Genomic DNA, 17,199 nt, shown 5'->3' with positions numbered 1-17,199 from the left:
TACCTAAGAATTACAACACACATTACCTCTTGTATTCTCTTCTCTGAGAGTTCGGACCGGGCTACGCCATAGATTGCACGTTCGTTTATTTGGTTTAGTCTCTTGGTTCATTTTGTAGTTAGATATTTGCCTAAATTTGCTTTTAGTTGAAAAGCACCTTCATACAAATTCGTTTTGTTAAATCATGATACTGAATATCTCTGCATTCGATTTCGTGGGGTGGAAACAGGTGAATTTGCCTGCACCCTCAAGCTATGCAGAAGTAAGTTTATCTTATTATCGTTACACAGCCAAGGTCTATCAAATTTTTCAACGATTCTTTATTGTTTCCCGCTGCATTCACCTATGAACAGCAGGTAATGACGTTTACAGATCAATTTTAATTAAATTTTGAGTCAGGAAATCTGTAATGGATCGTCACGACAGTCTAGAAACCTGTTAAAGTTGCCCAATAATTTTTCTTTGAGGTATCTATGATTACTATGTAGTTAAAAACACATCGGAATAGATGAGGATTTATTTTTTAGGTCAATAATAAAGTAAACATACTTTCTTTTAGATTTGAAATCTTCCTGTTTATCCGCGTTTATGAGCATACGCGATAAGTAGTGGTTAAAAACACGTAGAGTAAGAGCAAGGGACCACATTAGAGACGGATGAAAGGGTCGTCCCATGTAGGAGAACTTTTCTTTAACTTTTTGCATATGAGGGCAAAGATAACAAAAATGTTTTTCAACATGGTAGTATGTTAGTGGTTAGAAGGGTACTTTGGTGCAAGCACTTTGGTATGCCTAATCTCAAGCACTTCTTCAACGGCGCTTACGCTACGTTCGATCACCGCTGAATTATGTGTTTTTATCGGAGACCACACACTATGTACTCGCTGTGATCCTGTCATGTGCTTTCCGTTTCACCCGCTTCGTCGCTGTTCGCTGTTCGCCCTAGACTCCAGTTCTTCCAATGTAGTCAACAAACTTTGAATTTTAGCTCCGCCATGCCACTGCTTCAGACCTCTGGGAACTCCACGACATGACGTCAAATTTAAATGCCTGAGTCTTGGGCTGGCATTTAAAGCTTTTCTACACACATGAGAAAAAGAGGCATTCAATTATGTCTGCGATGTCGCCGGCGCAACCAGCCTGCCCATGCACTCTGCACAACTTATCATGTTCGTAATTTCAAATCTAGCTGTGTGCGCAACAACAAAATTACAATCCTGCAGCTGCATATTTTCGGAATCAAAGCAATGAAGACTTTGCTGACCTAAGTCGTGCTTATAACATTAAGATATCAAAGATCATTCCTGACTTTTTTCTCAAAGCGAAAATTGTCTTGCCATGATATTTATCGATTTTTGGTGCGGGGCTTGATTGAGAACGCTCTGTGCCGTCAGATATCGAGCGCCGCTAATTTATTGAGAAAACATTGCATTAAAAGAACTTTTTATATCCCTGTATTCTACACAGACGTACAAAGCGTTAGGGAAGTAAGCACTCACCTCACACCTTCGGCTGTAACATTTGTGCTACTAAGATCTAAACTGTACAGCTTGGGCATTCCAGAGTTTTTCAATAGCACCATAGACTCATCACTAACACCACTGTTGGAGGAAATGTCCAAAATCTCCAAACTATGATGCCACTGAAATTAAAAAAGATACAAACAAGTTGATGTGGAAACGGAAGTAATTTTGGGAAAGCTCTATAACCAGTTAAAGACAAAATTGGTGAAACTCTCAGAGGATGAAGAGATTTCTGAACGAGTTGAGAGGATAGGTTCGAATTGCAGTGGTTTTACTCTACCCCGTTCTGTGATTGGTCCAGAGATATCCCACTACCCTCCAGCTAATAGAGACCTGAGTAGAATCGATCGCTTCAGAGAACAAGTATTTTCTTTAGGATATGGTAGGTCGTTATGGATACATTGGTTCTGATTTACAACTCTTCATCGAAAAGTTTTCAACAGATAAGAGATTTTTTTTTCGTTTATCACCACTGGAATATCGAGAAAACTACTCTCTCGGGTGTTTGGCCAAGGTTTCTCTCGGCACATGACGTCATAGAAGATATTACCTGCTGAATGACAGCTGACATCAGAGCAAATGTAGCGTGTGTGTCCGAGAAAAACAACTCCGTAAGAGAAGTTACTGGTAAACTCTGCAGAACAAAAATAGACAGATTCTTGAATTTTCAAAAAGACTGAGCCAGCAATAATAATAAAGGAAGACAAAAAAATTAAACAAATGTCATTAACAAGCACCAAGTGCGCTTGGGTCAAAGAGTTGTTGGTGGCCCTGTTTTTCGCTCAGCTTGGTTGAGCTCGATGTGTCATGAAGTCCTATTTTAAAGAGATGTCACGCAACGCTCGGCCAGCGGTGCGTTACATCTCAAAGACGGCATCGAGGGAGTTTAGACAAAGTTCAGTTTATTTGTACCTGTAATCCTTCAGGGGTGATTCTCTGTAATCCTCTCACGTCCAGCTTTTTGAGATTGGTCGAGGTTCTCAAGAGTCTACGAATCATAGAAAAGTGACCACAGTCGATTTTAAAAACACATATTGAACGTATTCTGGAACGTGCGCGTTATTCTCTAAGAAGGAACGAGCAAGGTTGAGTGGAAAGCTGGTTTCCATTACTAGTAATGTCAGTCATTGTCTATCTTTGCCGAAAAATCCGAAATTCTGTTTAAGTTCTTTCCAAATCGAGTGAGTTTTGATTAGGCTACCAACAGTTTCTTTGCAAAGCAGAATTAAATATATCACAAACCTGAACAAAAAGCGATCAACCCTTGGGACCCCTGCAAAACAACCACAGGCCAGGCAAAGTGTCTCTAGTTGGGGAAACCCATTCTGTTCCTGGAGATGAAAAAAATGCTCCTCAGCGAAGGATATGTGACGAAAACGCGTTATGAATGTTTGACGTTACCGATCTACGAATCACTGGTATTTTGGGCAGCAGTTTACAACAACTTGACGAATTCAGTTTGACGTTGAGATTTCAAGTCTTTCCAGCTGAGTTTGTGATACAAAGAATCGACATCTACGTCATAGTTTGACGAAGTTATTACTCGTGCAGCACGGTTGTGTAGTCGTCAGGAAATATGCCAGACATCAGGAATTTACTAAGTAGATCGCATAACGGGCCTGAAATAATACCAGCACACTCACGAATCAACCTAGCAGAGATATTATCTAGTCCTGTAATTTTAGATTAATCTTAAAGTTTATATGGAATACTACCACATCAGTGCTTATAGGAGTTGAGTGAAGAAGTAGGTTGGCAAGGAACAGTTCTTTCAGCTTTGGACAACCAGCCTGAAAATCAAAGAAAGATATATATATTTTTTTCGTCTTAATTGTCACGAGCGTTGGACAGAGAAACTGAAAGATTTAAGTTTCCATCGGATATCAAACCTGGAACCTTTATCAGATTCCCTGTACCGATGCTCTACTCTACTCTACTAAACTGAAACGAAGAAGGATGGAGAATTTAAATGTACCTTACTTTGATTCTTACCTGGAGCTTTTCTACATTAAGTTTTCTGATATTGGTACCAGTTAAATCAAGAACAGTCAAGCTCGGACAACGCTCCTGCAAAAAAAATGGCACACAGCGTGGATGAGTTTTTAGCAGACTGATACAATATGTTAATTCTATGGATTTATGTTAAGGTTCATCTCTATTTCTGTGTTGGGTATGAGGCTGAATGGCGTAACTTCCATAAACAATCCGGTTCGGATCAAAGCTTTTCAGTTTCAACGAGAGTCGGAAAACGAGAACATACATTCCACTTTCTCTGGATTGGTGGTGGAGATTCCCAACCCTAAGTTTACACGTTTTATCTCGGGAGTCGCAGAACTTTACAGAAACTTATCGGGAGAATTCAGTGGCCTCATTTCTTACAGCCCATGTTCTAATGACTGACAGGACAACAACAGCAATAACTGTTCACATATAGGTTTTATAACAAACCTGTATTATAGGAAGAACTTGTTCGCCTCCCAACCGACTGCAGTTCATCAAGCAAAGCTCTTCCAGCTGATTTCCTAATCGCTTAGTTACACGATGGAGACATGCGATGTCAATCTATAATCCGTAAAAATCAAAGGCGTAAACCTTTTTTACATTGCACACAAAATATATGACATTAACCGAGAGCAAAGCGATTGATTTCAGCTCTACACCTGCTAACTTCTTGAGACATACGATATCTAAGAGTCTTCAAACTGGCCATTTTGTTACACAAATTTGCGCAGCAATTTAAGGAAAAAAGGATTACATGGGATATCCTTCTAAAAGTCGCTCTGTAGTGAACTGAACGATGCTTGAACTGAACGATGCTTATTGGTAATTGCCATAAGTAAATGGAAAATTGGTGTAAGAAATGTTGCGGACACCTAACTGAAACGTTGCGTAAAAGAAAGGCTAAACTGCCTTACGCATGAGAACTCGTTGCAGCTTGTGCTACAATTTTTCTACTGTTATGTATGAGTATTACCTTTGTCATAGCGACATCGAGCATCTTCAGCTGGCGACACTTTGAAACCAAAGTAGAGATACCCTTCGACGACAGACTCCCACACTGGGATAACACAATGGACTGCAGAGAGTGACAGTGTTTTCCTATGGCCTAAGTTAACAAATTAAAGAAATAGAACGAATGAACGTGATCAATAATCAGCGGTCTTCTCCGCTTATCGGCGACACCAAACAGTTTCAGCATCACTAAGAGAAGCTCTCGGAAAACTTGTGATGTAATAGGCTGCGCAATTGATAAGACACTGAATTCCCAGTGGGGCATTGGGCAACAATAAGGCAGGTTGGCTGGACATAATAGATATGCCGCTTACTTACGGGCACAACCACAGACAAAATTAGTTTCCATCTTTAGAAGCTGAACACTCTTTCCCTACCTTCAGTCCTACATCTGTCAACTCACTCCACCCATCAAGGTTCAATTCTCTGACCGTTTTCAGTCGTGACACCGCTAACTTTACAATCGTGGAGTCGATAGCAGATCTTGGACATTCAATGCTCATTGTCGATAAATTGACTTCTCTCCACAACATTGTTTCTGAAGCAACTTGCTTCCAGCTTTGACAGACCCTAGACATCCTGCATTTATATTTAAACACAAAATTAGCAAAAGACATTTGTAAATAATAAAACCACGTAAATATTGTAGCCAATGACATCACAGCCAAACTTACTAATCAGTCGGTTTTCATTAACCAAACCTCAAACCACACATAACCCACAATTCCTCTGTTCGCCCTGAGTAGGGGCTGACGCTCGAAATTTCAGCTTTAAAAACTCTTTATGGTGGCAATTCATATCATCAACTCACTGATAAAATCAAATTATCTTGTAATAACAGCCCCTTTCCACTGACCCAGCACCACAGTTTCTTTAGAAATTTACCCCCTGTCCCTGTACACACTTGGAACGCTCGACTGCTGAGTAACAATTCTTTACTTGACGCTGTTGATGACCCGCTCAGATTGTCGAAATGTTGGTCTCACCAACAATAGTCCTTTTTAGGACTACTTACGCCCATACTACTCAACTCAGTCAGTTGGGGCGTTTCCCTGACAGGAAGTGGTTTTACGCAGTGCATATGCATTTCTTAGAGAAGCAGTTCTTTTTAAACATACCATCTTTTGTGCGTAAGTTACATTCAGTTTCAAGTGCTCACAGTTGTTTGTAGTGCTACATCGTGAGTGTAGACTACTTTGAATAATGTCTTTCTCGACATAAAATGCCGAAATACCTCTCTCAGTTGTATGTAAAGGCTCTAGGTCATAACATTTTTAGATGTTTATTTTTGGACGGTATAAAATCGCCTTCGGTGTAAGGAAGATCACAAAATATGACTCCTTATTAGGAAGAGGAACTCCGTACTAAATGGAATAGATCTGGAAAAGAGCGAGGTTAGTTGTGGTGACATAAACTGCAAATGATAATCTTGATGATCTAAACAAATCTATGTTTAATTGTTCAGGGTGCACCAAACAACACCTTTAGGAAACCTAGTACCCATTGCCCTTTAATTGCAACCATCAAAATGTGAAAAATGGAATAAAACGTACCTGCATAAGAAAGGAACTGGTCCGGTATCGCTCACAACTTGCTTGAAAATCCTCAGCAGTATTTCATAAGGAATAAGTTTGGACCATCCATTCTCTTTGAGTGCCTTGATTTCCAAAAGGCGCAACTCTTCTGCCTGTCTTACCTTCAGTCTCGCTCTGATATGTGCTTTGATCCGCGTTCTTATCCTGTTCTCGATAAGATCAAGCTTACTCGTTTCCTTTTCACCTGAGTCTTCATTAGAAAGCTTTCTCTTCTTACACGGTACAATATTGACCTCCTGATTTCGCTTGCGTCCTGTGCGGTTTAAAAAAAATAAAAGTGCGACAAAAGACGCCCGCGTCATTAGTGACAATTATCAGTAATGGTAATATCCAAATTTAACGTGGTTAACTTTCCTTTCCCTTCAACTTTGTTGTACACCTTGATACTCGACTGTGAATATATGAAAGTCATATATTTGAACTGCGAATAAAGACGTGAGTACAAAAGCGATCTTTGCAGTAATGAACACTACTTCAGCAGTAGTGAAAATAAGGCCTGAAAAAAATTCAGGCCTGTAAAAAAAAAAAAAAAAATTTGCATTGATTTGAACTCTGACCTCTGCGATAGAGCGCTGCACCGGTATCGCAGAGGTCATGGGTTCAAATCCTGTACAGGCCTGAATTTTTTTCAGGCCTTATTTAAATTTTCACTACTGCTGAAGTGGTGTTCATTACTGCGAAGATCGCTTTCATACTCATACCTTGATACTGTAAACATATGATAACTGTCCAACATATAGAAGAGATTGACCTTGCTAGTTGTGATTTGTTTTATCGTTAAACCTCCCCATCACGAGGAGATACAAAAAAGGAGCCGTTAAAGATTAGGAGGCTGGTGTGGGGAGGAGAGGTGGAATAGGACTCTTATTTTATTCGAAAATTTTACCTCATTTATATTTTTTACTAGTGCGTTGTGTAGCATATCTTAATTAAATTACAACTAGTCTATCAGTTTGCAGAATGCTCACGGCTGACTCGGTGAAACTTCATGGTCAACTATTGTCTGCTCGGGTGAATTAGTGCGATGCTTTTGGAATCAAAATCACCGTCAGTCGGTGATTTAATGGAGTGTAATAGGGTTATTTGTTTCAATTGGGAGGCACAATAATGACCTTTATCGTTGTTATGGTAGACATTGTCAAGATGTTAAAATGTGGGTGAATGTAAGGGCTTTTTTTCCATCTGATTGGTTGGTTAAGTGACACGTGTTTTCTCGGCCAATCACTAGGCCCATTAGATGCAGAACCAATCAAATTAGAACTAATGAAATCCCGAAGGACTTTCGACTTTTGACTTTCATGTGAACAGTGTCTTTTCTAAATGCTCTCTTACCGATTGCTCTACTTAATTAATTATACGTAACAAGCAAGGCAAATTCGCTGTAATCAGTGAATTATAAATTAGAACAATACATCATTGCTTATTTTGAATTAAGTATCAACACGGAAATTGGTCCAGAGTGTCAAACCTTTATCCTCGAAGAAAACGTAAGGGCTACAGTCGCTAGTCTTCCGCTTTTCCCTGCTAATCAGTTGTGAAAATGTGATCATAATTCGCCTTATAACATTACTGCTCCATTACAAATGAACAACGTTTGATGGCGAGAATTTAATGAAAGATTTTGAAAACTCAAGGCAAACCTCAGATGAGATCGTTGGGGTTACTTGGCTTGAAAGTGGTAACGAATGAGCGTGCGCATGCTTTAAGAGTTAACAGAAAAATAAATGCATGGTATGCAGTAATACTGCCCTTTTCAAACACATTTTTTCTTAAAAATACCTTTTCTGTTGCGAGGAGAAGTTATGTTGTTTTCTTCATCGCTGCTCTTCGCCGAATCGGACGCGTCACTTCCACTTGAAGCTGCCCGCTTGCTTTGTTTTCCAAACGACCTATGTCTCCTTATTATTATGCTCGAACACGAGGTACTTGGCGAAAATTGTGCTATTTTTGTTCGGGCCATTGGGATATAGGATGAAAAACCTCGTCGAAAGTTCAGGCAAATATAGGAAAATTCTTCGTTGCGAAATATGCGAGTCGATTTGTTTTGTCCGCCGAAATCAAGCCGTTAAGGACGCTTAGGTTGATTGTTCACAGAGCTAACAAATATGCGGCCGATTAGCCATAAGCTCGTAGAAATAATGATTTATTACTTACCCGTGATGTCATAACTATAGAAAAACAATTACGAACTTAATTTGTCGTTTAGAATCATTATTTTGCAATTAAAAGTTTGAATTTAATTCGGTGAAGTCACAAGTAAATTATACGATTATATAGTGCGAGCAATAGTGCGATCAATTCCGTTTTCGGAGATCCATGGTAGATCTTGAAGTAACCAGCTGTGCGTCTTAAATTTTGCTCATATCGGCAGCTTGTGGGTGGTTTATTCGCCAAAACATATCCGAGCCACTTTAGAGGTATGTGTGACATTATTTACGAGTGACATACCTGGAGTCTAAAAACACCTTGAGAGGGATTACATATAGCTTAGAGACTCTGTCTCCTAGCGTTAATCTCTCTCGGTGGATTTAAACTGGCCGGTATCAGGTTTTGTTTCCAATCAATTAAAGTAAATACCACTGAACGCGCCCATGAGCGCGAATGCTGTACGACCCTCAATCGTGGTCATTACCACCAAGTGCGCAGAGAGTTACAAATGCTGGGGCCAATCGAGGTCATTACCATGGAGCTCTCAAAGGATTGCGAATGCTGTGCAACCCTAGTCGTGTTCATTACCTCTGAGTTCGTAGAGGGTGGCCAGTGTTGCGCGACCTTTATTCCGTGTTATTTTCATTGGATAGGCACAGGAACGCAAGTACTGTGCAACCCTCAAACGAGGTCATTGCCACTGAGCACGCAGGGGGTTGCAAATGCCTCGCAACATTTAATCCGTGTCATTTTCACCGGGTGTGCACAGGAACGCACAAAGTCATTACTTCTGATCACTTCTGAACGCTGTGCGACCCTACATCCAAGTAACTACCACCACTACCGACTCGCACGTGCTCGAATGCTGCGCCGGCATCCTTCCTTTCGGGTTCGTTACAATTTTGTGCACAAGATTGCAAATGCTGCGCAGGCCTAACAAACAACATCTCAGAGAAAATCCACTGTAAAACAACAACAACGGAGCATTGTTAAGTGTCTATACGACTGGCCAAACACCTCATAACAAAACCATCAACCATCTCTCAAGAGAAGAAACAACTATCATCGGTTCTAGCCTCTAACGGATATTCACCCTCATTTATACGAAAGATTGCAAAGACGTAAAGATCATTAGCCAATAAAGAACACACGCACGATTTCAAAATCTACTGCGGTTCGACCCTACATTAAAGGCGTCTCAGAGCTTCTTCACCGCTACCTACAACAACAAGGCGCGCGGACCGTCTTCAAATCTGATACGACGCTTAGGTCACACCTGGTGCCAGCCAAAGGACCTCACCGAGCTAGCGAAGCGGTAGGATGTTGTTTACAAAATTCAGTGTGAACGTGGCAAAGTAGACATTGGAGAAACAGGTAGAGCGATGAAAGAGAGAATTAAAGAACTCGAAGAAAAAATACGGCTAGCTCGCACTCAGAATTCAGCAGTTTCGGAAAACATTAATGAAACAGGACATGTTTCTGTTGGGGAGTAGGTTAACTTTATTGGTTATGACTCTCACTGGCACATACGTAGGGTTAAAGAAGCCATCCACTCAAGACTTCATCCCAATTTCATCAATAGAGATAACGGAATCGTAACTCCCAAAGCGTGGATGCCTACGATCAAGAAGCATAACAGCGGATCAATTACAAAGAGGACCTCTGAGGGAACAACAACATATATGTAATACTCGGAATAAGAATGAGGATTGAAATGCGCCAATACCCGCCAATGACAACTAACAAAGGTGCTACAAATAGAGATACGCAAACTTTCGACCTCGTTTCTTAATAAAGACTAACGGTACAGCAGTCGGAATTTCGCAATTAACACGCAATTAATTAGCCTGACTCTTAAATCACCTCCTGTTTTTTGTTTGACTTCATTTTAATGGGCAATCCTCAGTATTTTCTCATGGAATAGTGTAATAGGCTGTATAATGCAAGTGACGAAATCGATATTTTGGTTGTGAAGAGAACTGGAACGTGGAGTTCTGTCCCAAAGTTGCCATGGCAAAGTACGTCAACGAAAAAACATATATACCTTTTTCCAAGGTCAAAAAACCATATACAGGCAACAGTTTCGTATTCCATTGCAATCGCTTGCCAAGAGGTAAAACTCACCACAAGAACGAAGAAAGTACAAACATAACTGGGAATTTATTCACATATTATTAACATTCACACCAAAGAATACAAAATAAATGATCGATGTACTTATTTCATCTATCTCAATAAATTAACCTTTCAACCTATATTTTACAATAACATCGACACCAAAAACTCATGCACCTATCACTCCGAACGAAGGTCATCTTTAGAAACACAAAAGCCTGGAAAAGAACAGGAAAGCTGATAATTATGAACATGCAGAACACAACCAAAAAAAATTAAGGTTTGGAGGGCATCATACATTGGACACTTAGGTGTTATCGAAATCTTTGTTAGTACCACTGTTTTAAAGATATCAAAAACTTCAATTTGGGGCCTGACAGACATTAATTTTCACCTCATCTGGTGGGTAACATCTCTGGATTGAAAAAACCCAGGTTATAACAAATCCCCCAATATATACACCTAGAATATCAATTGACATTTTCCTCCTCACGCAGTGCAATGAAAGCCCACAAAAAATTTCCAATCAGTGTTAATCCCTTCATTAGCCACTCAATGCAAATATCATTCATTCTTTTAAAAATGATTAAAAACATGTAAGGTATTTTGTAAAAGCAACTATAAAAAAAAGCCAGACATTTGGTCCTGGAAACAAATCTCCAATGCCTATGAATTCACACTTAGCTTGTCCATCAAATGTAAAAACTAAAATTTAACTAAAATTGTAAGAAGAAAAACCTCCTGTATTCTAATATACTGTAAGAAATAATTAACAGCGACAGAGGTTTGCTGTAGAAATTGCCTTCTAAATTTTTAGATTATTCTCTGACAAACTTCAATAAATAATTTATTGAAGTTTAATAGTAGATTGAAGTATCATAAATAGTCATTTAAGATCCCTAGGAACCCTACTGTGTAATGATATTATCAGGCCTGCCTGATAACTGTTTTTATATAACATTCCATGATCTTGCAGCACCAAACTGTCACATGTTGCTATGTGTAATCATGAGTAATTATATCTTTTTTAAGACATGAAGTAGGCTCAAGATTTACAGCACTTTGAAAGAGATCTGCCACAGCAACAGTAAACATGTGTACTTGATTTTTCTACATGGCATCACTGGCTACTAACTCCACAAAATTAGGATGTTACCATTAAAAAAGCGTCTTAAAATCTGTCTAGAGCTAATTAAAGAATAAAATAGTAAAGATGTTTCCAATAAAATGAGTATATCCAAGCTATTTGGATTAGTTCTTGATTTACTTTAAAATTAAAATATATATAGAATTAGATAACGTTAGAACTAGCTATTGAAAACCAGAGAAAAGTATTAACTTAAAATTGCATATTTCAAACTCAGCTTTAAGTTATTAAGTAAAGGCACTTCACCATTTATCTTACAGTGCTTCCAGAACACAACAAAGCAAATATTATGTTAATTTATGTGCTTTTTCTATCCAATAAATGCTTTTAACTGCTACAAGAAGTTATGCAGCATCAGGACAGGTTATGTCTGGGGTAAATTCAAGTCATCAGTGAGGTCTGGATGATTTCATACTTGAGTCAGAGAGGCATCTTTGACGGCGTTCAAGCTCATGACTATCTTCAGATCGAATGCTCTTGTTTCCGTTCAGAATGTCTTTTATGTGTTGAACAATGAGAGCAATAGCCACTTAAGAAGAGAGAAATTATTTCAGTCAGGTTAAACACACCTTGTGGAAATGCACTTTCTAGATCACTCTAATATTCATTAGTTAATCCACAGTTCATGTATATTATTTTCAAATATTTGCAGCCAAATATTATTAGTTGGCGATCTTGCTTACAACATTTTTTTCAAACAGGTATTTGTGACCTAAAGTTGTTCTGAAGGTGTGCATGGAAGGTCATCAGTGTTTTCTGATATACTGCTAAATCCTCCTCCCAAGTTGATATGAATGTCTTTATGATAGACATAAAGAATTTCAACCTACATCAAAAGTCACTTGGGGAATCTTTTAAGCACATGATGAGTTTAACTAGAGAGTTATTCCCAGCTTATCTTAACTCTCCAGGAGCCTGTTTCTTTAAGGTTGTGGTACTGTAAAAGTTGTTCTTAGCTGCTGCATTTTCATTCAAGATAAGGATTTCAAAAGATATGAAAATTATACGATACAACTAGCAGCTAGAGAAACAAAATTGACTGGTTGAATTTTGATTTTAAAATATGGTTTCAGGCCCAATAAATTACTAGGTCCCTAGATGACAAGCCCCAATTCCCCCAAAACAATGCTCATAAAGAGTGGGCTTCACAGTCAGAAAGATGTTTTCTTTAACACTTTGACTCCCAGAAGTAATTAGCAAATAGCAAAGCAAATGGGTGATGAAAACACCCAAACTTTTCAGGTAGAAGTAGTTATCTTGATCAAACACCAAATTCTCATAACAAATTTACAAGGAAATGTATGGCAGCGAGAGGGAAGAATTTAAGATCAGATCTTAGGAGTTAAAGGGTTAAAATATCTTAAGCTCCTGATATAAACTTTTGATTTGTTAGCAACCCTCACCTGTGTTATCTGATCCTCTTGGTATTATCACATCTGCATACTTTTTTGTCTACAAAATTTCAAAAAAATTTCCTAAAATTATTAATTGCTGATAACTTTCAACTCACATTTTTGGCAAAAAATTAAATGCCACCCATTATAATTCACAATAGTTTTAGAAACTTACCGGAAGACAAAAATCTTCAAATGCTGGTTTCACAAAATTTGTGTATGTGGCCAATACTTGATCAAGCTCTCGCCCTCGTTCCTGAGTATCTCTTAACACTGTCAACAAAGATACCAAGTGGTGAGTTTCCCCCTAATTCTTATGAGTTAAATTCAGTTTGCAGTTAACACAGTATATTATTAATTACTTGAAAATCAGAGTCCTTAGAATCATTCATTGTGATATAGAATGCTGAGGAGGCAGTACACCAACCAAAAGGTTCACATCTGTCCACAAAAGGTGGTAAGTCAAAAATGACAAATTCAGTTCAAAATTCATTCAATTTGCAAGTTTTATATAAAATGCTGAAGAAGCACACAAACCTGAAGGTTCACATCTGTCCACAAATGAGGGTAAAATTAATCACAAAAAAAAAATATTTTTGAATCTGTGGTGTAGTTTTTACAGAAAAACATGGTTGCAGAGAATTCCTTTTTGATGGACAAAGCCACCATGATATTATTGGAGTGTACAGCACCTTTTCAAGACCAAAAACATTGGACTGCATCCTTGTAATTAATGATATATCTAACTTTCACAAATTATATATACCTCTTCTCGATAGTCTGGTATCACTGTCTGAATCCACAAAAAGCTTCATATCAAGCAGGTCACGTAGTTCCTTGAAGTAGATTGTTAAGATTCCTTCAAATAATATCACATCAGCAGGGTGTATTGTGACAGATTCTTTTTGTCTGTAGTTAAAAAAAAGGATAGAGGAATAATTATGACAGAGATGAAAGCCTCTGAAAATCTGGGCCTTGATGTGCAAAGCATGATTAAGTTAATAGAGTGTTAGCCAAAATGCTCTATTTTGGGTTAAATCAAGGACAAGTTAACTGTTTAATCCTGGATTGTTGCTGACCATCATTCTGATAACCTGGCCCTGAATTCTGGAGATATTTGATTAATATACACATCCCCACCCACTTCCTCCTTCTGATTTGTTTATTGAACACTTTGTTCTAGTCTCTCTCCACCAACTGAAGTCAATACTATGGATTCCTGACAATTACCACATTGGAAAAAATGACACACTTAATTATGATTCTTGACCAGAAAACTCCTCAAAACTGTTAAAATCAATAAAGGTAAAAGTTACTTGATCTTATTATAAATAAAATTAAACACTTCCTGTTACCTTTAACCTAAAATGGATGTAATTTTACCCGAGACTAACAAATTGAGCTAGGGAGACATGGTGCTGTAGCAAATATAATTTGTGATAATTCTAATTAACATAAATTAAATTTTGCTGGCGCATATCAGAGGACTGGAGGTGGACACAAGGTGCTGGAAGAGTTATCAGATCGAAGTTTAAAATTTGAGGTCATTAGTGGGGTGAGGCATTCTACTGTCAGCCTTTGCTGTGTAAAGTTTTTAGATTTCATATTCATTTAAATTTATTTACTAATTCTGAAATATTGTCAGGTTTTATTTAGAGCTGACTACTTGTATACTTCCATATTAAGTAACTGTCATCTACTTGAATGTGTATGATACCCTAACACCCCGAGGGTGGCACCACTGCCTTGGTCGGGGGTACACGTTCCCCATTTTTCCACCTGCTGTTTTTTTAGGGGTTTTCGTGTCTGGCTTTGGTGCAATTAGTTTTAATTCAATGGTAATATACTTTTGTAAGCATGGTATGGTCACTTGGCTGATCAAACCACACCAATATCATCAACCTGTGTGCCTGTTTGAGTAGTAGAGCAAAATATGTTGAGTGCATTGGACTAAAGCTCATAATATTCAGGCCCAAGATTTGCCAAGATTGTTCTGTTCTGTTCTTAGGTAAGGCAATTAATTTTCTACTTGCAGTGAGGAGTGTACAGTTTTTGGGAAATAAGTTCAACAGTTTACCTGTCCCAAACAGTCCCAAGAAGTTTTCAAACAACAGCACTGACACCTTTTTAGGTTTTAACACTCACCTTGTAGCATTGACGGAGTCATAGAGAGGTATCTCAACAGTTTCACCTACTTTTGCTCTCTTTAAAGTATCAAGTGTCATCTCAAAGTCAAACGCATCTGATGAAAAAGAAATTTAATGAAATACTGTAAAAGTAATTCAAAATAATTTATTCTCTTATAACCTTTTGCACCATTATATCTGTATGCATTTTCTTCATACTGATCTTATATATTTCCTAAGGTGCTGACAAGGAGAATTTGTTCAACAATCAAGAGCTTCTTTCCTTTATTCTTGTGACCTTAATTTTTTATTCAGGATGATATTCAATGGAGAAAGGAGATGCTGGTCCATCTTTGGGATCGAAGGGTCACATGGAATGGGGGTACTGCATCACTCTACATAAAAAATGCTTGTAATCATGATTTGTTTGACGGAAATATCTTCAATGAGGCAAAGAGGAAATTGTGGGGATCACTCTACATAAAAAATGCTTGTAATAATTATTTGTTTGATGGAAATATCTTCAATGAGGTAAAGAGGAAATTGTGGGGATCTTATTGTAGAACAGTTGTAGGTCAGGTCACCTGGATGATCAAAGTTGAAATTTCCCACTTTAGCTTCCTCAGCTTCCTCCTCAGAAAGTTCTTTGTAGAAACTCTCCTGGCTGATGATAACAACTCTTCTGGATTCTACTGCATCCTGACCAAGTTGTTCCATTATCTTGGCACAAACTGTTGACTTCAAAGAGTGGAGCATTAAATGATAGTTACAGTCTTTTCTACACAGAAATTTTGGGACATAACCTTTTTTCAAAGCTAGTTCATATTACTGCATCATAAGAAAAAAAAATTACAATGACAACAATAGTAAAAATATCTTGAGGGGAGTCTACATCACTAACGTGGTATTCCGTTGGACCTCATAGATTGAAATAAATAATAATAATTATCAACAGTGAATAATTTTATGTAAGAATATGAGAAAGAAAGGAAATAAGAGGCAGGAATAAGGGCTGAAAACTTGCTAAAAATATGTGTTATGATTCATTGCTTGAAAAAACCAAAAATTAGCATATGCATTTGAGAGACTTTGGAAGATTGATAGATTCCATTCCTAGATATAACCTTCATGAAACTGCCAGAGCTCAAAATTTTTCAGCAACATCTCCCATGTCTTTGGTAAAGCAGTACTCATTATTAACTTAAATATTTCCCAAAGCCTTATGGGGCAGAGGGAAAGCAAAAGCTACGCTTTATTTGCAGTTAGCGGGCAGTCACTTCCTCGTAACGGACATGTTAATTCAAATCCCCTTGATTCATTAATTATTGATGTGATGTATTGGTCTGTATCTACAACCTCAAGGAACAGCCATATTATTGGTATTAAGCAATTACCATAGGTTTCAGAGAGAAATTTTCGCAGCTTTACCAAATGCATTTGAAGGAAACGATTTCCAACTTTACAACTTCTGGTCTTTGCCTTTTGTCGTTGTTCACAGGCGAACTGAGTCCCATTTAGGGATTAAAGGCGGACATTATCCGATCCTCCCTCAAATTTGTCATGCTGAATTATACATTCTGAATAAAATGCGACGTCAAAGTTGACAGATGATAAAAATATAAAATTACTCGCGTTATGTTGACAATGCAATAAAAACTGTTAAATACTTCATGGTGCCAGGTAAAATAATGTCGTGGAACAGTTCAGTTTGAAAACGCAATTGCATCCAGAAAACTAGGGCTTTCGAAACAATAAATTATCATATGCATTTCGTAAAATACAGTAGTATACTTTTATTAAGTTAAATAATGATGCTTTCTCGTTAAAGCGTCGACTCTAAGAGCAGATCGGGGCGATGTTCGCTACCAAGAAGACAGAAAAAAGCTTAAACGACACAGAGAATACAATAGAATAATAGTGCCTGGTGTTTGAAGACTCATCTAAACACCTTTACAAGAATTATAAGTGGCGATATTCTGAAACACTTACCTTTCCGGAAGCTGATCCACCAGCAACTCCTATGAGAAACGGTTTAGGAGGGGTCTGTTTGATCAACCCTCTTTTCGACAACGCAAATTCAGAAACCGCCGCCATCTTTAAAATGAACTGACTGACAACTTTGGAACGATTGCGTGACGTA

General features: G+C 38.1%; 2 protein-coding genes across 2 annotated transcripts; both read right to left on the bottom strand.

The window, feature by feature from the left end:
• Nucleotides 1–910: 910 nt before the first annotated feature.
• On the bottom strand, nt 911–5,112 carry LOC131795757 (F-box/LRR-repeat protein 6-like). Its single transcript, XM_059113372.2, has 10 exons — nt 4,912–5,112; nt 4,497–4,628; nt 3,971–4,084; nt 3,515–3,589; nt 3,238–3,312; nt 2,765–2,853; nt 2,435–2,510; nt 2,073–2,156; nt 1,499–1,641; nt 911–1,079 (listed from the first exon to the last, which is right to left on the bottom strand). The coding sequence occupies exons 1-10, from the start codon at nt 5,110–5,112 to the stop codon at nt 911–913; spliced, it is 1,158 nt and encodes a 385-aa protein (XP_058969355.2).
• A 5,306-nt stretch (nt 5,113–10,418) lies between these two features.
• On the bottom strand, nt 10,419–17,197 carry LOC131795941 (uridine-cytidine kinase 2-like). Its single transcript, XM_059113555.2, has 8 exons — nt 17,049–17,197; nt 15,644–15,797; nt 15,079–15,175; nt 13,700–13,842; nt 13,109–13,206; nt 12,943–12,991; nt 11,955–12,068; nt 10,419–10,610 (listed from the first exon to the last, which is right to left on the bottom strand). Exons 1-8 carry the CDS (start codon nt 17,151–17,153, stop codon nt 10,573–10,575), a joined length of 798 nt encoding a protein of 265 aa, XP_058969538.1. The 5' UTR covers nt 17,154–17,197; the 3' UTR covers nt 10,419–10,572.
• Between the last annotated feature and the right edge of the window lie 2 nt (nt 17,198–17,199).

Source organism: Pocillopora verrucosa, chromosome 4 (assembly GCF_036669915.1).
Source record: "Pocillopora verrucosa isolate sample1 chromosome 4, ASM3666991v2, whole genome shotgun sequence".
In the NCBI taxonomy this organism is placed as follows: Eukaryota; Metazoa; Cnidaria; class Anthozoa; order Scleractinia; family Pocilloporidae; genus Pocillopora; species Pocillopora verrucosa.
Note: the sequence above shows the minus strand (reverse complement) of the source record. Positions and strands in the feature narration are given on the sequence as shown.